The following is a 26,371-nucleotide window of genomic DNA, read 5'->3' on the forward strand; positions in this document are numbered from 1 at the left end:
GGATTTGGCATCAACAATATGAGGCTCTTCATCCATCATGAATGGTATTAAAAGTGCAGGCCGGTGGAGGTGGTTGTATGTGGTGTGGGGCATGTTTCACTGGCAGGAACTTGGATCCCTGGTACAGGTGGAACAACGTTCCAGTGGTCTCCGCTATCATCAACTGCTTGCTGACTGTGTACACCTCGCTATGTTAGACTTTTTCCCGAATGGCGATGGTGTCTTCCAAGATGACAATGCACTGAGCCATCGGGCACTTGTTGTAGGAATGGCTTGAGGAACACAGTTCTGACTTCCAGCATATTGATCGGCATCTGAACTCCCCTGATATCAAATCCCATAGAGCACTTGTGGGACATTATGGAAAGGCATTTCATTCTGGATACACTAATCACTTCCATACCTGCATTGCTGACCGCATTACACAAAGCTTGGTTTGCCATACCTCACGAACATTTCCATCTTGTTGAATCGATGCCACGTCAGATAGCTGCTGTACTGAGAGCAAAAGGAGGACCTACAAAGTATTAGGTAGGTGGTTATAATTCAGTGATCACTCAGTGGATGTAATACTGCTTTTTGTTGTATTTGCATCTCACACAGCTTATCCACTCTTAACTTAATTTGCATTTGTAACTTAAGTTATATCAAAATAACTTTAAAACTGATAGCTTGAGATTGAATAAAATGTAATTATTATGCCAATATAATAAATGTACCCATGCCTTTTCCCCTTTTCTTTCTTTCTTTTGTGTTATTTTGTTAGCTGTGCTCCACTTCAATAAGGGGGAAATCAAATGAAGCTTACTAGTGACAAAAGCTTCCAATCCCTGGTATAAAGTGTATTATGGTCCAATAAACATGTATACGTGTATGAAAGATTTTTAATAAATTTGCTTATAAGTTTATTACATTTAATTTTTAAGAGAAATACTTGGAAGAATCTATAATTTTGCCACTGCACCTTTATTTTGAAACAAGAGTTGGATCTGAGACTTATCTATCACATGGGGTAATATTGATAGGAAGATGTTTTTATAATAATAATATTAATCTACTACTATATTAAAATTTCAGCCGGACTTATAAAATATAATGTGAGAGGAATGTATGTTTCTAAGAAACTACATAAAGTTCCAAGAGAGATTTTTTTTTTATATTAATTCGTAGATATTTGTATATATTTTTTTATGTATAAATGAAGCAGACTTAATTCTCTCTCTCTCTCTCTCTCTCTCTCTCTCTCTCTCTCTCTCTCTCTCTCTCTCTCTCTCTCTCTCTCTCTCTCAGCGCTAGTGATCTTCCACTAATGTTAATACAATAACTGGAATTCACACAGTACATCAGTAATTTCATCTGCTATTACTGCAACACATTCACATAACCACCAACTTTTCAACTTTGACTTCACAAAATCTGGAGATCTAGTAACTGTAAGGAGGAGAAAGAAAAGTAGAATTTTTAAAATCTAGGCTTTTAAACTTCTGACTTAAATTAAATTAGCTGACAACATATGCAGTTTATATTAATATACACCATTAAACCTGTTCATCAGTAAAGTATGCTTTCCAACATTAGCTTACTTAGGATTTTTCTTCTGTGTATTTCTCTTTGGATTGTTTGTTAGACTAGACGTTAACTCATTATGACTGCTTCAAGAAAGATACTGTTGCAAGCAGATTTTGCTCTTTTCAGAGATGCTAGATCGGAGTTTTGTTTATAACAATGGCCCTGCTGTCTAGACTTGGCTGTGAAGAACATTTCCAAAGCACCATCAGAAGAGAAGAGCTGAAGTATTTTTCTTTTTTCACCTTTCTGAATACCTCTCTCAATCAGAAATGCTACAAGGAATTGTTAATATGCCAAGGGAGTTCATATTTTGACAACTTGAATAACTTGTTATATTTCAAGTCAGTTCAACTAAGAACCACTACACTAATTCTTTCTTCTTTCATAACAGCATTTTGTAGATTCTCACATCTCATATCTGTTTAGTGCTGTGAAACATCTAATACTTCATCTACAAAGGGTACTAGGAAAGTTTTGCAATACAGCTTTGTTTATTTAATTTTTTCAAAGTAATTTCCTCTACATTCAATACACCTCTCCATCCTCCGAAACCAATCTTTAAACCAGTTCTGCCAAGTTTCACTAGGGAGTAAAGCACACTCGTTGTCCCAAGCCCGTAGAAGGTCCTCATCACTGGAAAACCGCCTCCCTTTTAGCTTCATTTTCACATGTGGGAACAGTGCAAAGTCGCAGGGAGCAAGGTCTGGACTGTAGGGAGGGTGCTCGAGAAGTTTCAGTCCTGTCGTGGTCAAATATTCTGTGCAGGCTTTGGCACGGTGAGCTGGAACATTATCGTGATGGAGGTACCAGGTGTCCATTCTTGACTTTGGCCGCAGGTTCTTCATAGATCCAATGACTTTAGGCAGGCATTGTTCAGTATACCACTTAGCTGTGACTGTCTTCTGCGTGTCCAAAACAACACGTTCCACAATTCCACTCGATTTGAAAAATACAACTATCATTTTCTTCTTTACAGATCGGGATTTTCTGACAATTACGGGTGTGTCGTCATCATCAAAGACCCAAACTTTGTTTTGAGCCTTGGTGAGCAGATCGTAATAGTACAGCCAAGTCTCATCACCTGTCACGATGTTGTTCACATACCGAGATTATCCCTTATCAAACTTTTTTAACATCTCCCGGCACCAAGTCGCATGTCGTGTCATCTGCTCTTCAGTCAGTTGATGCGGCACCCAGAGAGAACAAAGTTTCTTCACGTGCAAATGATCTTGCAGAATCGAACAAATTGCTGGTGCATTTAGGCCCAAAGTATCCTCTATCTGTTGGTAGGTCACTCGCCTGTTTTCGTCAAGCATTTTCCTCACAGCAGTAACGTTTTCCTCCGTAACTGACATTCGTGGCCTTCCCGGCCTCTCAGAATCCTCCAGAGAGGAATTTCCCCTTTGGAATTCTCTATACCACCTGAATATTGTTGTACGATGTGGACAATCATCATCTAGTGCAAGAGTCATTTCTTCTAAGCACTGGTCTATGGTTAAACCACGCACGAAATTATACCGCAAAACTGTCCTTATCTCATTTCGTGACCACGATGCCATCGCAAGCATTTTACCCTCTTACTACTAATGAATAACTGAGCCCATCGACTTGGCGCGCCGACTACTATGCACGTATGAACATGTCTCAACATGCAGCAACAAGCAGCTTCCTGTGATTCATTGTTGCGTCATATTGCAAAACTTTCCTAGTACCCTTTGTATTTCTTTATTTACAAGGATATTGAGAAGTACTGGAATTGTGAAGAACTTGTCCACACAATTTCAAATTTGAATATGATGCACTGCCCAACTGATTAAATTTGTGCTACCTTCACATTTATAAGAACATAATTAAATGGAACTTGTGCATCATGTAGTCACAGGAAGCTTCAAAGTACTCCTCAACGAAGCAAATAACAGAATATTCTCTCTTGTTTAAGGCTATCCACAACCTTGGCAGTACAAATGCCTACAATGAAGACAGAATGACACATTTCATTCTGTCCTGTTTGTTAATATACTTCAAAAATAGAAGTGGGAAAAACTGTTGACATAACTAACTTACATACCATATTCTTCAATATATCTATGAGTATGTTCAGATTTTCAAATGCTGGCATAACATTTAAAAGAAATGAGCAAACTGCTTTATTGAAGGCAGTATATGGTCCTTGAGGTTGTAGTAGTTTTATGGCATGTGATGCAAGAAAGCAAGTGTATGAGCTTATGCAGCATCAGCCAAAAAAAAAAAAAAAAAAAAAAAATCACAACATTCCCTCCAAATGCCTGTACAGTTCCTCCTTAAATTTATTCAACCTATCAACTTCCACAACGAGAGATGGAAGTTTGTTCCAGCAATTAACCACACACTGGCTAAAGGCAAATTTCCGCACATCTATTCTACATCTGCCTTTTCTTAATTTGAATTTATGCCCCCTTAGGTTCGTAATCTGAACAAGTGGAAGGATCCCATCAGAATTCAGCGTGCTCAACCCATTCAATCAAGGTCTTATACACCTCAATCAGATCACTGCGCAGGTGCCTAGTCTCCAGCCACTGCAATTTGCAGAAATTAAGCCTCTTGGTAAGAGGAACCCTTCATTCCCCTCACCAATCTTGTTGCCCTTTTCTGTACACGCTCAAGCAAATCTACATCCTTCTTAAAATGAGGCCTCCAGACCTGTACGCAGTACTCAAGGCGTGGCCTGACCATTGCCTTACAGAGGGACAATCACCTCCTTTTCCCTGCTAGCAAAATTGTCACAGACATTCTCTCAGATATGCCAGAAAAACTGTATTGATACCTGTGAGTCTAAAATGCTGATGGAACTGATATTCAGGTGACACTCAAGTCAAGTGGACCCAATTTCGGCGAAGTGCGGACGGTCTGTGACAGCCAAATCCTCGGCTTGCACCTTCACGATGGTGGGACTGTTAGTAATCTTGGGTACAACCTCCATGCACAAGTACATGGTGAGTGACCACCAAGGTGTAAACCAACGTAAGCAGGGGTCGAGGTGTGGCGCCCACACCACATGGAGGAATGCCCCCCCCTCTATGTTACTAGGCAGTACTAGGTGGTAGATGACTCTCATCAACCGGTGCAATACCACCACCTTGCTTATTGGAGGCTTGAAGTGGTGGAACCCATGTTTAGTCTCTAGAGCTAAGTTCCGGTCAACTCTTCCCTACCTCTTCCATCATGCAGTATCATTGATGACCACCATGGCGAGATTCAATATTCCTTACATTTCGAGGGTACAGCTCTAAAACTGTGTTCACAGGCCCGAACCTATTGGTAACTCTCTAGGAGGCTTCAGGATCAGCTAGTGTATAATCTTGCTTCAACTCTGCCAGATAGTGACTGGAGGGAGTCCGAGTAGTGTGTATACAGGGAACATTGTTGAGGCTACATTATGTCAAGGATCTGGGTATATTCTTACCATGTTTACGCCATATCCAAAAATTTCATTACTTCATACAGCATTTCCCACCCACCTTTTCTTACTATTGAATGCACCATGAATTGTCAAACTAATAGAGCAAGCTTATCTGCGAAAAGATCTAAACCTCCCAAGCACTTCTTAATTCATTTCACGAATATACACGTGGTCTCATTTCCACTTGGAGACCACGTGGTCTCCAAGTGGAAATGGACATGTCTATTTCCACTTGCAGTCTACCAAACCCCATGTACTTTTTCTGACAGAATCTCAGTTATCGGTTGATTCAACTACTGTTCATCTCAGATGCCCAAATTATTCGCTGTATGATTTCTTTCGCCTCAAAGGTGGTATTTGTGCATATGTCCATTCTGATATTCCCAGTCAGAGACTTGGCAATTTAGAATCTCCTCTTGTTGATCTTCTCTGGCTTAAAATCTCTCCACCTCATTGTGTCAAATTCATCTCTTGTCTCTACCGTTCTCCCAACTCCACTAATCACTTGGAGCTCTTTGCCTTCCTCTCTTTGCAACTTGAATTTCTCCAGTCCAACTTTCCTAACAGTGAGATAATTTTCCTTGGTGATTTTAATGATCACAACTCCAGCTGGCTTTCGTTTTCTAGTCACACTGACCCAGCTGGGCGAGATGGTGAGGTTTTTGCAATTACTAATGACCTTGCACAGATTGTTCATTTACCTACAAGAATACCAGACAATCCTAATCAACAAGCTTGATCTTTTTCTCACAAACAAGGCTTCTAAGTACATGGTCAAAGTGAGAGTTCCTTTAGGCACTTCAGATCACAACTTAGTGATTGTCTCTTCTCCAATAGAGCCTTTATCTCATGGCTATTGCCAACATTGTGTTGTTTGGCATTACAAGAATTCAAAATGGGATGATCTGCGAGATTTCTTTTCTTCTTTTCCTTGGTCGGATTACTGTTTCAAAACTTCTGATGTCACCGTTTGCTCAGATCGTGTCAGTGAAATTATTATTGTAGGAATGGAATTCTTTACTCCACACTCCACTTTAAAATCTCTTCCTTTATCTAAACCTTGGTTTCCCAATAAATGTGCTAAGGCTGTTCATCAAGAGAAGAATGTTGCGCATCGTAATTGGCTTGTTTATAATTCTTCAGCTCCATTTTCTGCCTACACCAAAGCTCGCAACAATTGTAAATCAGTTATTAATTATTAGCTTGTTCAAACTAGAGTTTGAACAGGCTAAGAGTAGAAAACTTGCTTCTTGCCCTAATGGTAGAGGAGCATTCTGGTCTATAGCCAAACCTATTGGCCGCAACTTTTGCCCATCTCTGCTCCCACCTCTGTCCAAACCAAGGCGTGGATTAACCATTGCCTTATACAGAGGGACAATCACCTCCTTTTGCCTGCTAGCAAAATTCCTATATCTCATTGACAAAACCTCATGACAGCCTGTCTGCATTGCTCAGAAAACTTCATATCTGACTCCACAATTACTCACAGGTGTATTTTATTTTCTACCACCTTAAGTGTAGTACCACACAGTTGGTACGTTTCTCTGAGGTTACTCCTACCCATATGCAGTAGTTTGCATTTGTCAAGGTTAAACTTCAGTTGCCACTTCTTAGCCCAAATGCCCAAATTATCTAGATCCTGTTGCAGTAGCACACTGCCATCACTGTCATTAACAATCCTGCCAACCTTTGTATCATCTGCAAACTTCAACACTAAGCCTGATATACCTTCATCAATATCATTGATAAATATAAAAACAACAGTGGACCCAACACCGAACTCTGTGGGACTCCACTAATAACATTAGTCCATGAAGAGCAGCACCCATTAATTACCACCCTCTGTCTTCTCCCACTCAACCATCCTTTTATCCATTGTAGCAATTTACCCTTAATACCATTCTACTCCAATTTGTACAATAGTCTTCCATGCACAACCGTGTCAAAAGCTTTCCTGAAATCAAAATATATGATATCAAAATTATTTTTTGCAACCAGATCCTATGTAACCACATCATAATATCCTATCAAATTTGTCAGACAAGACTTTCCATTAACAAACCCATGCTGTGTCTGAATTATTGCTCCAGACTTGTCTAGATGATCCTGAAATGCATCTTTAACCTGTGACTCCATTATTTTACCGGAACAGAAGTTAAACTAACTGGTCTGTAATTACTCGTGTCACCCTTCGATTCCCATTTGCACATCTCCAGTCTGTGGAGACCTCCCCTGAGTCTAAGGATGCTCTCATAATTATGGCTAAGGGTTTGCTTAGTTACTTTGCCACCTCCTTTAATATAACTGGATAGATCCCATCCACCCCAGGTGCCTTTCTTATGTTTAACTTCAACAATTTCTCCTCCACTTTGCTCTCAGTTATTACAAAATCATTAAGCACACTGCAATAATTTGATAACTTTCTGCCATTTTCAAACCTTAATAACTCCTCATGTTGTTGTTATGTTGTTATTTGGAGCATTAGCAACTAAGGCCATATTGCTCCGGGGATATGCGGTGGTCATATCCTGACCTTTCTGCATCCTCCGTATTTGGTGGTCACAGGCTCGAACCCCGGTCCAATCAAGAAGTGTGTGCTACGCATTGCTGCTCCTGCCCACCTGGCTACGGAGACGCCTAGTAACTCCTCATGTGTGAATGTAGATGCAAAATACTCATTCAGTTTGTTTACTCTCTGAGCAGGATCATCAACAGTCCAATTGGTCCACTTGATATCGAACCATCGATATGAAGTGGACCAATCAGATTCATCCTCTTCGTTTTAGAGTTTATATAAGTAAAGAAATCCTTGCTGTTTTTCTTAGCATCTTTTGCCAAAGATTTCTCGTAATCTGTCTTCGCCTGCCTAACTTCCTTTGTGACCTGATCACAGACCAGCTTATATCTTCCATAGGCTTCTGAGTCGCTTGATAATTTATATGCATCCCATGCATTTTTCTTCCTTGTCAGTCTCATTAGTTCATTTGATAATCATTTAGGCCTAAACCTTGAGCAATATTTCTTAATAGGTATGAAACTTTTAGTAGTTTCTACAATTAATTCCTTGAATTTACTTAACGATGTTACCAACAGTAAATTCCTTAGAATTTACTGTTGGTAACATCGTCAGTTGATCCCCCCCCTGTACAGAATTTAAAAACTGTCTGAGACCACTGTACTCACCTTTACGGAAGCAAAAACCCTTTCTTTTACCCCTGATGGTAATTATATCTTTAAGTAAATCCCACATCAGTACACTGTGATCACTGCCACCTAGTGGTTCCTTTATTTGCAAATTCTTAATACACGAATGATCACTGCTGATAACCAGATCAAGAGTATTACCCTCTCTGGTTGCCTCTCGAACATGCTGCTGCAGATTAACTCTGGACTGCATAAATCCATCTTCCTTAATGCTTCTTTCTAGATGATAGTAAAAGCTCCACCAAATATTCATCCAGTTTCACAGGAAAGAAAGCAACTCCTCTTCAATACCAGAATTAGAGATGACAAGGACAGCCTATCATAACCAGGTGCTCAACACTTTTTTTTAATGACTCTCCTTCTCCAGTTTTAAGACCTACCATAACAGAAAAGTATCAACACTAATTACCAAGCAGTTTTTAATTGGATACCACATGTTTTCAAGTAGGTTCAGAAGAAGATGCCTAATGTTGTATCCTATAGAAGGTGGCAACATGGCCAATGTTTGCAATACAATATTTTGGATTGCAAAAAGCTAATTCAACCAAGTTTCAACATTTATTTTACCCAACAAATAACTCTAATATTATTCATGTATTTTTTTGATTTTTAATATATCTTAATTTTATCCCAAATAAAAACTAAGTCTGTAGTCTGGTTTTTGTCTATGCAACTCTTTATTCTTGAAAAAGAATAAAAACACAGAACATTTTTATACAGAAGGTATGATCCACTGCATGCATGGATCATTCGCAATGGATCATTTAGGCCTCATTTCAAGAAGGATGTAGAGCTGCTGGAACGAGTACAGAGAAGGGCAACAAGATTAGTGAATGGAACAAAGGGGTGCTCTTATGAAGAAAGGCTTAAGTTTTGCAAATTACAGTGTCTGGAGACTAGGCACCAGCGAGGTGATCTGATAGAGGTGTATAAAGCCTTGAATGGTTTAAGCATGCTCAATGCTGATGGGATTCTTCCTCTAGCTCAGAAAAATCACCTGAGAGGGCATAAATTCAAACTGAGGAAAGACAGATGTAGGATAGATGTGCGGAAATTTGCCTTTAGCCAGCGGGTGGTTGGTTGGTGAAACAGACTTCCATCCCTTGTGGTGGAGGTTGATAGCCTAAATAAGTTTAAGGCTCAGCTGGACAGGTATTTTGAATGAACAGAGGGGTGAAGTGGAAGTGGGTTTTTTTTTTTTTTTTGGCTAATGCAGCATAAGCTTGCTTTCTTGCATCAAATGCCTCTACTAATGCTAATGCAATATGGAAGCAATGAGGGCCAATTTTAGAGTGGCATGTCACTTCATTCTGTTGATTTATATGTACAACTGCATTATATAGTATTTAATCATTTTTAACTTCAATAATAAAAATAAAGTATTTACTTTTTTTTTTTTCCCTGTTACTATGGCAATATTAAATGGCAAGTCACAGCCAGCCAGCACTGGTATACATGTACATTTTGAAAAAAACCTGAAACTATATTCATTACTGTTTCTTTAAAACCATTACTCAGACCTCTGACTAACAAAGGGATAAAACTATTTAAAATTATACAACAATGCCAGCATTAGAATATCTTCTGTTTTTGTTACACGCATAAAATTTTTTAACACAATAAAATTTTTAATCAAATCAACAAACAGGTAGTGCAAAGCATAATTTATTAAATATCACTATAAGCAAAATGTGCTTGTAAATATATTTAAAAATATTTTTTCTTTAATACAAGAAGAATGAATTTGTTTGGAAGAGGAATTATTTTAAAATATAACTTACATGGAAAGGCACTAATTCATCATAGCCACGAGTACTTCCAGTGGCACAGCATGCCATTGAAACCAAAGCCGTGCTAGGTAAAAGATCATATACACATCGTTTCTAAAATGAAAAACATCAAAAAGAGTCGTTTATTCCCATACATGAAAAAATGAAAGTAATAGGTGCAAAACTAAGACACTACCCAATTGCTTTCATTGTGAAAAACTGATAGAGAACTGAATCTTAATGTCCAAGAACAAACTCATATTTGATACTATATAATTTTATAAAAAAAATAACTAGAAATTTTCAGTGATCAATCTTGTTCGTTGTTGTTGTTGTTATTTGGTTTTTAGGAGCATTCGCAACTAAGGCCATATTGTTCTGAGGATATGCGGTGGTCATTCCCTGATTTTTCCGCATCCTCCGTATTTGGTGATCACGGGCTCGAACCCCGGTCTAATCAAGAAGCGTGTGCTATGCACTGCTGCTCCTGCCCACCTGGCTATGGAGGCGCCTCTTGTTCATTGTGATATGTGCCTTTCCTGTTTTTACTGATTACCTATAAACTCATTAATTACAACGTAATAAAATAGAGAATTATACAAGGAGCGAGGGAATGATACCAGCAGTGGGGAACATGGATTGCAAAGTAGCAACACATACGACATACCCGATATTCTTCCTGATGAGGTAGAACATGCATTGAAGAAAATGAAGAATCGGAAAGCCCCGGGGGAAGATGAAGTTACTATAGAGTTGTTAAAATTGGGAGGAAGAGACATAACACAAAAACTGGCAAGGCTCTTCACAAAGTGCATTAGAAAAGGTGTGATGCCTAAGCAGTGGAATAATGCAATCATAGTTTTGCTGCATAAGAAAGGAGATAAATCAGAAATTGGAAATTATAGACCAATTAGCTTGTTATCCCATATCTACAAGTTGTTCACAAGGGTCATTACTAACAGATTAGAAAGAATACTTGATGAGAATCAACCGAAAGAGCAAGCTGGCTTTAGGACAGGATTCTCAACTATGGATCACCTTCACGTAATATCACAGCTAATGGAGAAAACAAATGAATATAAAACACCATTATGCCTGGCATTTGTGGATTATGAAAAGGCATTTGACTCCATACAGCATAAGGTAATGTTTCAGGCACTGGAAAGACAAGGCATAGATACTCCATATATTATGATTTTGAAGAAAATATATGAGAGTGCTACATCCTTTATTAGACTAGACAAAGACAGTAGCAAATTTAAAATCGAGAAAGGAGTTCGACAAGGAGACACAATATCTCCGAAGCTGTTTACTGCTGCCCTTGAGGAAGCTTTCAGAAGATTAGACTGGTCGCAGAAAGGAGTCAATGTGAACGGAGAGTACCTAAACCATTTACGATTTGCAGATGACATTGTGGTCATAAGCCACGATCCCAAAGAATTAGAGGAAAATCTTAATCAGTTATGCACAGTTAGTAAGGATTTTGGACTAAAGATGAATATGGCGAAAACAAAAGTAATGATGAACAAGTATGCCACGGAAAGGGAAATAATGATTGAAGGAGCAGTAATTGAAAAGGTGGAGTCATATACTTATCTGGGACAAGTTATTAGCTGTAATAATGATAAATGGCTGGAAGTCAAGAGAAGAATAAATTTTGGATGGATAGCATTCAGGAAATATAGTCACATACTGAAGAGCAATATCCCAGTTTGTCTGAAACGTAAAATAATGAATCAGTGTATACTCCCCACCATGACTTATGGAAGTGAAACTTGGGCACTCACCAAAAGAATGGAAGAGAAGCTAAGAACTACACAGCGAAGAATGGAACGAATTATATTGGGAACTGTTAGATAAGAAGAGAAACACATGGATTAGGCAGCAAACTCAAGTAAAGGACATTCTTATCAAAACTAAAGAACTAAAATGGTCTTGGGCAGGACACATAGCTCGAAGACATGATGACAGATGGACTAAGAAAATAACAGAATGGTACCCAAGAGGAGCTAGAAGAAAACCTGGAAGACAAAGGCGGAGATGGATAGATGAAATTCATGAGTCTTTGAGTAGTAAATGGATGGCCAGTGCTCAAAACAGAAGGAACTGGAAAGTTGCTGGAGAGGCCTTCATCCTGCAGTGGATTGAAAATGGGTGATGATGATGATGATGAATATAATTACAGAATCAGTATACAAACCGTTATTTTTCTTTTTCTTCTTCTTCTTCTTATTATTATTATTATTATTATCGAAAGGGACAATACAATGATTTATTAACTGGAATTCTTCTTCTGATGCAAACCTTTTTTCAGAAAGAGTCCACAATCTTGGTGCAAAGTGCTCAGAGAGCTCTAGGGAAATCACACAGACAATGTTATATTTTCTCCTTTTTTTTTTCTGCACCTGTGCCATATATATACACTATTTCTTCAAGTGCTAAAAAAATCCAGAACCCAGAAACTCTATTCACTCTGCTTGAGATCAGCTAACTGTACGCTGACTGAAGAAGCTTTCAGCAATTCCTACAGTTTACAATGGGTGGTTGAACTCCTTTTAAATGAGTGATAAATGGGAAAATCACTAAACAGAGAACTTAGAATATTTCTGAACTATATATGAAAAAAATTCACTATTTACTTTAATTATACATTTATATGTATAAGTTTTACAGTTGCTATGTTAGAATGCAAAGGACTGTTTTATTACCCCCAGGTAATTTTCATTATGACTTGCATTATTATTATCTATACAAATGTGGCTGAGTAGCTCAGTATGCCACATAACTAGGTTGCATAAGAAATGTTTATTAATTCACTTATTTATTAAGAAACTGTCAGATTTCAAAATTCAGTGACATTAAAATTTAAGATTAATTGAAGAGGAACCATCAATATAAGTAAGTTCTGGGAAAGGTCTTCAGTAATGGTGTTAAATAATGTGTTTTATGGAAGTCATCATTTCTGAAGATTTCCATTCTGTAATTCAGAATGTGCAGTCAAAATTGAAACATTCAACAAGCAGGAGACTGGCAATAGCCTATGTATCTCAGACCATAGTCTGAGAATGAGTTTTAGCAAGGTTCCAAAAATGTTACTTTAATATATAAGGATCTAGTTAGTAGCTAAATAAACTATCTTAATATTCACATAGTATAAGAATGGTCATTATAGAAAAACAAGATTTCATACAAAAAAAGTGGTTATTCTACAAGACTGTTATGAAAAGAAAACACTATTTACTACAAAACAAGTAAATGCTATAATCAGGGTAAATTCGTCTACAAGACTGTTATGAAAAGAAACACTATTTACTACAAAATGAGTAAATGCTATAATCAGGGTAAATTCTTAGCAAGGTGTAATACTGCTACTTATATACCAAGATACCTTAATATTCAAATAAAATAAAATCCTTGATGTTCCTTGTAAAGGTGGAGCTTTTGAGTTCCTTATCTTTGGTTATTTTTATTTTTTAATTGGGAAGTGATACTTATGGGTTATGGGGATGTCTCCTTAGGTGGGGAGTCATACACTTGCACTACTTGGGGATGTCACTTTGCTTTTTCTTATTTTTATTTTATGATTTTATATCATTTCAATATTGGGGTGTCTTGGCATAGTGATATTTAACCTTGCAAAGAACTTACCCTAACTGAAGCATTTAATTGTCTACGGATAAAGTTTCTTTTTATAATAATCTTGTAAACAAGATTAACCATTTTCTTGTAACCACATTTGTATAATTATAATAATGTTACAAAAAAATTTCATGTTTCATGGAGACTCTAAACTCGCGGGTAGGATTTTATTTATGTGAATTTCCTGATGAAGACAAGTCTGATGAGGTGAAAATGTTAGGAAATTAAGAGAAGATTAATGCAACTTGGTTTTAAACTAGTAACTGATATTTGTAACTGATCATAGATCCAACATGGTTTGCACTCTCTCCTACCATGCATTAACTGTAGTTCTCATCTTTTAAAAATGATTTTAAGAAACACATTTGACAAAAATCTCTACACCATTCTGTCAAATTTACCTTTTGCCTCTATCATTCTCCCAACTCCAGTAATCACTTGGAATTCTCTGACTTCCATTCTTTGAAACTTGACTTTCTCCAGTCTAACTTTCCTAACAGTGAGATAATTTTCCTTGGGGATTTTAATATTCACAACTCCAGCTGGCTTCCAATTTCTAGTCACACAGACCCAGCTCGTTGAGATATTGAGGCTTTTACAATTACTAATTATCTCACACAGGTTGTTCATTTATCTACTAAAATACCAGACAATCCTAACCGCACAGTCAACATGCTTGATCTTTTTCTCACAAACAACTCTTGAGGTGAATGGTCCACTAGACACCTCAAATCACAACTTGGTGATGGTCTGTTCTCCAATGGAACCTTTTTCTTAAGGCCTTTATCCAACCTCATGTTGTTTGACATTAAAAGAATACAAAATGGAGCAATAGGAGTTGTTTGACATTAAAAGAATGCCAAAATGGAGCAATAGGAGTTGTTTGACATTAAAAGAATGCAAAATGGAGCAATAGAAGAATGGAACAATGGAACAATAGAAATCTGCAAGGTTTCTATTGTTCTTTTCCTTGGTTGGATTACTGTTTTCTGATGTCAATGTTTGCTTTAATCGTGTCAGTGAAATTATTCATGTAGGGATGAAATCCTTTATTCCACACTACACCTTAAAATCTTGCCCTTTATCTACACTTTGGTTTTCCAATATGTGTGCTAAGGCTATTCAAAATAAGAATGTTGCATATTGCAATTGGCCTGCAATCAAATCTCTCGGTTCATTTTATGCATACACTAAAGCTCGCAACAATAGTAATACAGTTATTAATCAGTCAAAATAGATTTTGAACAAGATAAGAACAGAAAACTTGCTTCTTGTCCAAATAGTAGCTGAACATTCTGGTCTCTTGCCAGGCCACAATTTTTACCCTTCTCTACTCACACCTCAGTTAAAGATAAAGCTAACCTGCTGACATCCTACTTTTCTTCTAACTTGTGTATTGATAATCTTGGTAAATCACCTCCTACCATTCCCAGTACACACCATTACTGCAGGAGGCAGTCTTCCGTCAAAAGAATGTCAATAATTTTTAACAGTCCTGATGGCAAGAAAGTGCCAGGTCCTGATGGTATTTCTCCACTTGTTCTCAAAACTTGTGCTCCTGAGCTTACACTTGTTCTGTGATGTCTTTTTTGCCTTTTTACACTTTCTTATTCCACTGATGTTTTTCCTTCTACTTGGAGATTTGCTCACATCCAGCCAGTTCTAAAAAGGACAACAAATCCCTCCCATCGAATTATCGTCCCATTGCACTTACTCTTACTCTTTCTAAAGTAATGGAGAATTCCATTAACCACCAACTTCTAAGCTGTCTAGAAACCTTCCATCTGATCAATGACTGCCAATATGGATTCCATCAGTGTCAATCCACTGGTGATATACTGGCTTATGATACCCATCTATGGATGAATTCAATGGAAAAGGTTGGTGAAATTCAAACATTTGCTCTTGACATTCCAAAAGCTTTTGATTCTGTTTGGCATAAAGGTTTTCTAAAAATAGACGTGCGTAAATTTGCCTTTAGCCAGCGAGTGGTTGGTTGGTGGAACAGACTTCCATCCCTTGTCGTGGAAGTTGATAGCCTAAATAAGTTTAAGGCTCAGCTGGACAGGTATTTTGAATGAACAGAGGGGTGAAGTGGGAGTGGTTTTTTTTTCTTTTTTTTTTTTTTTTTTTTTTTTGGCTGATGCTGCATAAGCTTGCTTTCTTGCATCAAATGTCTCTACTAATGCTAATGCTAATGCTAAAAAAAATAAGCTTCCATCTTATGGTCTGTTAATTGTTTTTTGTAATTGGGTATCCAGTTTTCTCTCTGACCACTCACTGCAGATGATGGTAGATTGCTCTCTGTCTTCTAACTTCTCCACTAATGGCAGTGTTCCCCAAGGTTCAGTTCTGTCTCCCACTCTTTTCCTCTTGTATATGTTAATGACCTTCTCACATTAACCAGAAATCCCATTCATAGTTTTGCTGATGATAGCACATTACATTCCACTTTCCAGTTTGAGAAACCTTGCCCTGCACAAAGCTCCAACTTCTCAAATATCCTCTACCAATTCCTTAAATCCTGATCTCCAGGTAATTGGGGAAAAATCCAGAAATTATGCCATCAGCGCACACACAAGAGAGAGAGAGAGGTGATATCAGCCATCATACTGAATTGCTAGCTCACAACCCTGAAACTCAGCCTTATAAAAATGTCATCAGCATAACATGGGTGCCTGTTATAAACACCTTTTTCATTCAAAAAGGCGTGTGTAACAGGCACTTCAAACTCCTCTAAGCTCCGAGCCATGATGCTGCATCACAACGCCTCTAAGAATTTTTTCATTTTGAGGCTGTAGCTAATGTCCTCCTTCAAGATCTCAACGTAAGCGTAGAAGTCACTAAGCTATCCATCAAGAGCAAAAACTATGCTTCCTTCAATTTATCCTGCGAAGCAACATCTGTTGAAAAAATTAGCAACCCCTCTTCCTGGCCAGTTGGTGTTATTGTACGACCATTCTACCCAAGCCACAGCGTCAGGAGGAGAAGAATCACAGAGCCCGCACCAGACGCTCAGCTGAATAGAAGCTGATCCTAGACCCAGGCTCAACAGTGATCATGCTTTTTAAGCCACATGGAGAACAAGATAGCCTGGTTCTGCCAATGCAGTAGACAATGTCCCCATTTCACCCAAAAGTGCAAATTTTCTGAGCAAGGAAGATAAGCTATGCTGGCTGATCCCAATGATGATCACAGTGAGATAACCATGACCTAATAAGGTGCTTCCTTTCTCAAGGCCCAAAAATTTAATTCAAGTGCCTTGCTCTGACACTAATTGTAATGTATCAGAATGTTAGGAGATTAAGAAATGCAGAGCAAATCCGGATAGCAGGTGAGCTCGATATCAGCTATATCTGAAACATGAGCAGATGGGCTGAGAGGTGGCAAATGAAGTTTAACATTGACAAATGTAAAGTACTACATATGGGAAACAGTAACCTCAGATCAACGTATCAACTCTGTGGTACTACGCTGACAGTGGTAGAGAATGAAAAGGACCTGGGGGTAATTGTGCAGACAGATATGAAGTTCTCTGAGCAGTGCAGACGAGCTGCAAGAGTAGCTCATGGTGTCTTGTCAATGATATACAGGAATTTTTCTAGCAGGGATAGGGATGTAATTATTCCCTTGTATAAGGCATTGGGTCAGGCCACACCTCGAGTACTGTATACAGGTCTGGAGGCCTCATTTCAAGAAGGATGTAGAGCTGCTGGAATGAGTACAGAGAAGGGCAACAAGATTAGTGAATGGAACAAAGGGTTGCTCTTACGAAGAAAGGCTTAAGTTTTGCAAATTACAGTCTGGAGACTAGGCATTGGTGAGGTGATCTGATAGAGGTGTATAAGGCTTTGAATGGCTTGAGCATGCTCAATGCAGATGGGATTCTTCCTCTTGCTCAGAATAATCACCTGAGATGGCATAAATTCAAATTGAGGAAGGACAGATGTCGGATAGATGTGCGGAAATTTGCTTTTAGCCAGCGGGCAGTTGGTTTGTGGAATAGACTTCCATCACTTGTTGTTGAAGTTGATAGCCTAAACAAATTTAAGGCTCAGCTGGACAGGTATTTCGAACGAACAGAGGGGTGAAATGAGAGTAGTGGTTGTGTTTTTTTTTTTTTTTTTTTTTTTTTTTTTGGCTGATGCTGAATAAGCTTGCTTTCTTGCATCATATGCCTCTACTAATGCTAATGGCTTGAGCACAAGCAACAGAACATAGTGATAACTACACCAGCAGGATATGGGGTGGAGTTTACCTCCAGGAGAAAAAGAAGAGGGAAGTAGTGTTTGTTTGTTTGTTTGTTATTAGGAGCATTAGCAACTAAGGCCATATTGCTCCGGGATATGCGGTGGTCATTTCGAGCCTGTCACCACCGTGTTCCAGGTGGGAAGGAGCACTGCTGCTCCTTCCCACCTGGCTACGGAGGCGCCTACGAAGTGGTGTTACTATGTTCTTCAAAAAGGAGACCTTCAAAGTGATCAACACTAACTCCAGTGACTTCCTGAATTTCAAAGCCCTTGCCATCACACTGCTCAGAAATGCATCCAGTGTAGATATCTGCTTAATGTATATCCCTCCCTCGCCCATTGTATCCACTATTGATATAGTTACCGAGGCAGCAACTGGGCTATAAACCACTTGTAGCCTTCAGCTCACCATATTGTGATTGGGAATTTCAACCTCACTCCACAGCTCACAAGAAGGTTCTTGTTGACTACCCGAAGTCAGCAAATATACAGCTAATCGATCATCGCCCTACTAGAGGAGAAAACCATCTTGACTTGCTGTTTTCCTCCTTAACATGTATAATTGAAGAACCTCCTGAGATGCACTACAAATCAGATCAACATCCTACCTATGCTAAATTAATCACTCAGGGACCACTCGTCGAAAAAACGTTGACACCTCCATTGTCATCAGCTCCAAGTTCCTTAACAGCCAAAAATTTAAACAAAGGGAATATCCTCTGGTTCTTAGCATCACTCCTTCACAACAGAGTCTTACAGATTGATACCCATTAACAATAATACAAAAGGGCAATCTCTGCTGGTGTTCCACAAGGAAGAGGCCTATCTGGCTTGTTATTTACAGCCATCATCACTCTTCTTGTCCGTAACAATGAGAAAATCATCATGTATGCAGACGACATAAAAATTCTAACACCTATTGCTTCTAACAATTATCTTGAGGCTACAGCATATATCAATAATAGTCATTAACATTGCTTCTTACCTCAAACAGTACAGTCTCTCAATTAATCCACAAAAAACAAAACTAAAGGTGTTTTCCCTCAAACCAATCCCTACAGTAACAGCACCAACATTCGACGGAATTGTGATACCCATGCAGATTTGGGAATAGTATTTGACCCAAAGTTTCGGTTTCACGCTCATGTCTACATGAGCGTTAACGTTTCTTTCTGCTCAGAGCAGAAAGAAAGAAAAAAATAGGTCTTTCCTCTTTCTTTCTTCCATTCAGATAAAAAGAGGTCTTTCCTATAAGTTGAAAAAGAAAAAAAAAGGTCTTTCCTCTTTCTTTCTTCCATGCAGATAAAAAGAGGTCTTTCCTATAGGTTCTATTGGCAGCTTGCCCGAATTGAAGAAGCCAATAAGAACAAGCTCATGCTCCTCTCCATACCATCTGCCAAGCTTTCTGTGCTTCAAAGAAATTCATTCACTTTGTGTACACATACCCATGAATGGGTTAACAAGAGTGCATCAATGAGTATAAACAGTGAAAGTATGAATGTCATTCATGTATATTATATATATCGTAAATATAAGCTTACGTGATGTAGCATTATAAATACAGTCAATACTTGCATCATGTGAGGAATCATGATAGCATGTTTAATTTTTTTAATATTTACTTTTTATATTGTTGTGTACTTAAGTGTTTAATTGTGATGTGAGCACTTGGCTTTTGGTCATGATGGGACAGTTGCAACTTTAATTACATTTATCTACACTATATCCATCTAGTTGCAATAAAGATTTTCTCTCTTTCTTCAGTAGGGCAAAGATAACAGTTAATTTCAATCCTTCTAAAACTTGGTCCTGCATTATATCTCACAAAAAAGATTCTTCTGCTTGTCCTTTTCTTATCTTCCTTCATATTCCTATTTTTATCTTTCTTAATATTCCAATGATTACGACAGCACTCAGATTTCTAGACAATATCATATACCTCTATTAGGGATTACCTGACTTCTAATCGCTCTCTCTCTCTCTCTCTGGGAAATTTTTTTTGGCTGGCAGCATAAGCCTCAGGCTTCCTTGCACCATATGGCTAATAATAATAATAAGCACATCACAAATATTGCTTCCCCTGTATCTAAAAAAATTGGGTTTTCTCTTTCATTCTTGGCATTACTTTTCTTCTAAACAACTACTCATTCTCAAATCCAGCCTATCATTGAATATTGTTCCACATATGTGGCAATACCCCCAAAACCTCTCTGAAGCTTTTAGGTTCCATTCAAGAGAGGGCAGTTAAGTTAATTAATGACCAATCTCTTACAAAGTCTCTCCACTCTATGTCTCATAGGTATTCTCTTTCTGCTGCAAGCCTTTCTATAAATAACTCCATGGAGACTATTCTTCTGAATTGGTTTGCTGAATCAGTCAGCATACTTTTACTGTCCAACTTCAAATTCACATAACCAACTTTTCTTCTTCTTCCATTTTCTTCAACAATTTCCCTTCATACGTATTTCCAGAAAATTACAATCTACAGAAGTTCAAGTCTAATGTCAATAAATATCTTCTTTCATCTTTTCATCCTTCAACCCATGCTCAGTATTAAGTACTATAGGTTGTAATACCTTTTGTGTTTGCAGTTTTCATAAAAAAAAAAAAAAAAAAAAACTGTTAGTAATTTTCCTCCCATTGATGTAGTTGTAAATAATACTCAACTTGCTTGTGTCTTTTAAAATTTTCCAGGTTTATTCAATTTCTAAGAAAACATTTCATGAAACTGATACAGTAGACTTGATATGCTCACTTCATTAAATATAGCATATGATCTCTCTCTCTCTCTCTCTCTCTCTCTCTCTCTCTCTCTCTCTCTCTCTCTCTCTCTCTCTCTAATCTGACATGCTTGCTCAATTCATTAAGGCCAGCATATGATGAAATTTACAACCAACTGCTCAATCACAATGAGAAAAATAGGGTGGAAATATTGAGAGAAATGAAGCAAAATCATTGGTAGAGCTCCTCACTCCTTTTATCATTTCAGTCAAGCTCACTTATACCTAACTTCTTGTTATTCTTATTAGATTTTACACTTTAAAACATTTAATATTGAATCCTACCAAATCATTAGTTTTGGTAGGATTCGATATTAAATGTTTTCAAAAGTTTGTAATTCACAAAATGCAAGAACGGCTATATTTCTGTGTCTTAACTTTAGGCAGCTCATAATATTTATAGAATGAGAAAGAAACGTCAGTAACATTCCTGGTGATGACAGAAATAATGTTTGCAAAACTGCATCCTTACCAGCTGGTGTTATCATGCCACAAAAAGGTAACACATTGCCATAAAGTACAAAAAAATTAAATTCTCTTGACTTTAGGTGTATGGTAGACAAGCCCATATATTGTGTAGAGAATGAAATGACAAGTATTTGCACATTCCATGGGAGATATTGAACTGAAGTTGCCACCAAAATTTTGTACTAAATCACAAAAAAAAATAAAAGAGCTTCCTCTCATAACTAAAATAATAAAGCACATATTAAATGTGTGCTGCTCTCTCTCTCTCTCTCTCTCTCTCTCTTCAGAAAGTGTTCATTTCATCCTCTTCCTGAACAGCAGTATGCATAGGTTTACTGTGCATATCCCATGAATTGGTGAGTGAAACTATATTATTATTAATTTTGATTATTCTGTTTGTTTATTCATATCCCCCCATTTTTGTAGGAGTGTGATTGTAACAATTTCTGTTTCTTGAGATGGATTAAACTAAAATCCTTTGCACGAGGCTGGACTCCGGATTACAATTTTGCCTATGCAAATATCTACAATACTGTAACAAAGAAAGAGTGGTGTTGTTAACCATTGCACAAAACTTTGGAATGTGTACAGAATATTCTTTTAGATGACTATTGAAAGCAACTTCTTTCCTTGGGAGTTCATAACACCTTAAAGAATTTTAATTTCTTGAGGGATAAGGCTTATGGTATGTCTTTTTTGTTACTAAGTTTCTCTAGTTTCATAAAAAGCTATAGATGAAAGAAATATAATACAGGTAAATCTTTTAAAAATACTGAAAAAAAGCAAAACTAGTTTTACACACAATTACATTTATAATTCTATAAAAATTTACCTGAATGGGAGATGGATTGTCATGAGTTAAATCTAAAAATACAGCATGAGCAATGTTCGGAACCAGAGGTCTTACAGGAGGTTGAATAAAAGCTCCTACTGACTCTCCTCCATATCTATATACCAAACGGCCAAGCTCATGAGCATCAAATGCACTCATGGCCTCTAAAATAATAATTAAAAGACAGTCATATTTTGGAAAATGCAAATGCTACTAAGGTTTTTCAAAACATTAAACAAGCACAATAAATATAACTTTACTTTTGGTTTATTTTAATTTGCACGTTAGCATTAGTAGAGGCACATGATGCAAGAAAGCAAGCTTATGCAGCATCAGCCAAAAAAAACTCTCCCATTTCACTCCTCCATTCGTTCCAAATAGCTGTCCAGCCCAGCCTAAATTTATTTAGGCTATCAACTTCCACAACAAAGGATGGTGAGTAGTTGGTCATTGAGTAGATGGTGAGTAGTTTAGCCAGTGAGTAGTTGGTCTGTTCCACCAACCAACTACTCACTGGCTAAAGGCAAACTTCCGCACATTTATCCTACATCTTTCTTTCCTCAATTTGAATTTATGCCCTCTCAGGTGATTATTCTGAGCAAGAGGAAGAATCCCATCGGCATTGAGCATGCTTAAACCATTTAAGGCTTTATACATCTCAACCTCGCAGGTGCCTAGTCTCCAGATGCGGTAATTTGCAAAACTTAAGCCTTTCTTCATAAGAGCAATCCTTTATTCCATTCATTACGCTTGTTGCCCTTCTCTCTCTCTACTCGTTCCAACAGCTCTACATCCTTCTTAAAATAAGGCCTCCAGACCTGTATACAGTACTCAAGGTGTGGCCTGACCACTGCCTTATACAAGGGGATAATCAACTCCTTATCCCTACTAGAAAAATTCCTGTATATCATTGACAAGACACAATGAGCTACTCTTGTAGACTGTCTGCACTGCTCAGAAAACTTCATATCTGCCTGCACAACTACCCCCAGGTCCCTTTCATTCTCTACCACTGTCAGTGTAGTACCACAGAGTTGATACGTTACTCTGGGGTTATTGCTTCCCATATGTAGTACTTTACATTTGTCAATGTTAACTTCATTTGCCACCTCTCAGCCCATCTGCTCAACTTTTCTAGATCCTGTTGCAGCAGCATACTGTCATTAGTCTCCTTAATAACCCTGCCAACCTTCATATTGTCCGCAAACTTGGACATTAAGCTTCATATACCATCATCAATGTCATTTATAAATACAGAAAACAACAATGAACCCAACACTGAACCCTAAGGGACTTCACTAATAACATTAGTCCACAATCAGCAGTGACCATTGATTACCACTCTCTGTCTTCTCCCACTCAACCATCCCTTGATCCATAGCAGCAATTTGCCTCCATGCCACACTGCCACAGTCTGTTCAGCAGTCTTCCATGTGCAACAGTATCAAAAGCCTTTCTAAGATCCAACTATATGATATCAAAGTTATTCCCTGAATCCAGTTCCTTTGTGATCACATCATAGTATCCAATCAAATTGGTCAGGCAAGACTTTCCCTTAACAAAACCATGCTGTGTCTGAGCTAAAACTGAAGTCTTGTCTAGATGATCCTGCAGTGCTTCTTTTACCAGTGCCTCCATTAATTTTCCTGGAATAGAAGTTAAACTAACAGGTCTATAATTACTTGTGTCAGCCTTTGATCCTCCTTTGTGAATTGGGGTCACATTTTCACATCTCCAGTCCATAGCTATCTTTCCTGAGTCCAAGGAAGCTCTCATAATTATGGCTAAGGGTTTGTTTACTTCCTTTACTACCTCCTTTAATATAACTGGATAGATCCCATCCACCCTGGGTGCCTTTTTTTATGTTTATCTTTAACAATTTCTCCTCCACTTTCCTCTCAGTTATTACAAAATTGTCTAGCTCACTGCCAGAGTTCAATTCACCTTTGGCATTCCCCTCCCTAAATAACTCCTCATGTGTGATTGTAGATGCAAAATACTCATTTAGTTTGTTAGCCACCTGAGCAGGATCATCAACAGTTGAACCACCAATATCCAGTGGACCAATCTGATTCATCCCTTTCCTTCTACAGTTTAAATAAGTAAAGAACTCTTTGTTGTTTTTCTTTGCATCCTTTGCCAAAGATTTCTCATAATCTGCCTTTGCCTGTCTAATCTCCTTTGTGACTTGGTTACAGACCAACTTATATCTATCATAAGCTTCTGTGTCACCCATTAATTTGTATGTATCCCATGCATTTTTCTTCTCTGCCATATGTCTCATTAGTTCATCTGACATCCATTTAGGCCTAAATCCTGAACAGTATTTCTTAGTTGGTATGTAAAGCCTAGTAACTTCCAAGATTAATTCTTTGAATGCTTTCCATTTTGAATTTGCTGTTGGTAACATCATCAGTTGGTCCCACTGTATAGAATTTAAATACTGTCTCAGACCATTGTAGTCGCCTTTACGAAAGCAAAAACCCTTCCCTTTACCCCTAATGGTAGTTACCTCTTTGAGTAAATCCCACTTTAGCACACTGTGATCACTGCCACCTAGTGGTTCCTTTATCTGCAGATTCTTAATGCATGAAGCATCACTACTGATAATCAAATCAAGAGTATTACTCCCTCTAGTTGCCTCCCGAACATGCTAATGTAGAAAACAATCATCGAATAAATCCACAAAAGCCTTGCTAGTGTGTCAGTGACCAACCCACAAATTCCAGTCAATATCTGGGAAATTAAAATCCCCCATTATAAGATTTACTGGTCCACTCTAATTATTTTGTGGCCCCACATAAATTATTCATAATATTGAAATGTGTACATTAATTGCTGGGTCTTTTAGTCTCAAACTAATAAAAGTAATCAGCAAATCATGAAATAAAAATAACAAGAAATAATGGAGACCCCAAACCAAATCAGAAAGATTTTTATGGGACTTGGGGGTAAGAGGTTTATGTTGGTTAGTCTGTCCAGTGTGTTCAGGATTTCTTAATAGCGTCTTGCTGTTTTAATTGTTTGAATTATGGATACTCGTCCAAAAACTGTCATCAATCAGAAAACACTTGTGGACACTGTGATCTGGGCCACCAGTTTGAAGATTGCCCTAAAAGGGATTCCCCTGTTGTATGTCCAAATTGCAGGTCCAGAAAGAAAAAAATCTGATCATTCTACAGGGATGTTAAATGCCCTGAATTTATGAGAGCCCAAGAAGCTACTAAAGTTCGGACCGACTACTCATAATTCTGTTTGAGCAATTGCCAACATGCTATTTTAGTGATGGGGGATCTTTCTAAAACAATTTCACAGCACACCATTAAAGTTTTGGGTTTACAAGAATCATACTCCTTTAACGGTGTTGTGAAGGGGGCTTCCATTTGGATGTAGAGTTGTTTCTTCTGTTGCTGAGACTGTAGGTGTTGGAGGTATCGCTATTATTAGGGTGTGGGCTGCCTTGGTGGTAGCTGATCCTCAAATTACATGAGTTGGTTTATGCACAACTCATACTGTCTGTGCCTGTTTAGAAGGTGCTTTTGGAAAAATTTATTTTGTCTCAATTTATGCTCAATGCAGTCAGTCCAGTCAAAGTATTGAGCCGTTTCTCAATTACATAGAAAAATGTGCTGTTTAGATTGGCTGGTTATCCAATTGTTTTTATGATGGATGCAAATGCTGCCTCCTTTTTGGAATAGTCCAGTTCTGGACCCCAAGGGTGAACTGCTTGAAGACTTAATTCGGTCAAAGAATCGTACTTTGTGGAATACTCCAGGTCATCCACCCATATTTTTCTCGGCACAGGGTCAATCTTTTAATGATATCACCTTTAAAAATTCAACTTTTGGGAGCCGTGGTTGGTGCATACCTTGTGGTATTCTAGTGATCACTTTTGATATTGATCCTGTGTCTAACCTACATATCATTAGACGTTCTTTTGACTTGCCACGATATAGGACCACAGAGGCAGATTGGGATGCCTTTGACAATAAGTTATGCGAACTTGCCTCTCCTGTGAATATCGATCATATTAGTTGTTTGGCTGCTAATGCTCAGGAAAGTGCAGTTCAGAAGTTGATTAGAAGTGTCTGTGACTTTACCCTAAAAAAGAAAAAGAAGAAACAAAACTTTGTCCCATGGTGGACACAAAATCTCATGAAGTTGAGAGACAACCTTAAAACTGCTCAATGGAACTATCAGTGAACTAACAAGACTAGCAGACTTAGGATTGAAATTGATAGGACAGATGAGGGGTATAAAGCAGGTCGGAAGCTGTATTTTAATGCTATTTACAAAGAAAAAAGGACCGCTTGGGATAAGTTTGTTCATTCTTCCTTAACACATTGACTGCCAAGCTAGGTTAAGGAAAAAAATCCCCTGGGGTCAAAAAATATTTAGTGAATAATTTGATTAGCAATTCT

General features: G+C 37.9%; 1 protein-coding gene across 1 annotated transcript in view; it reads right to left on the minus strand.

Moving 5' to 3' along the window:
- Positions 1–26,371, minus strand: part of LOC150087211 (glycogen debranching enzyme) — a 763,093-nt gene that overhangs the window by 465,874 nt on the left and 270,848 nt on the right. Inside the window, exons 11-12 of the mRNA XM_090371076.1 lie at positions 21,951–22,114; positions 9,994–10,095 (exon numbers count right to left, since the gene is read on the minus strand). Of these exons, the coding sequence (XP_090227202.1) occupies positions 9,994–10,095; positions 21,951–22,114 (266 nt within the window). The remainder of the gene's footprint in view (positions 1–9,993; positions 10,096–21,950; positions 22,115–26,371) is intronic.

The sequence above is a fragment of the Mastigoproctus giganteus genome, chromosome 4 (assembly GCF_048544385.1).
Source record: "Mastigoproctus giganteus isolate SK-2022 chromosome 4, ASM4854438v1, whole genome shotgun sequence".
Taxonomy (NCBI): domain Eukaryota; kingdom Metazoa; phylum Arthropoda; class Arachnida; order Uropygi; family Thelyphonidae; genus Mastigoproctus; species Mastigoproctus giganteus.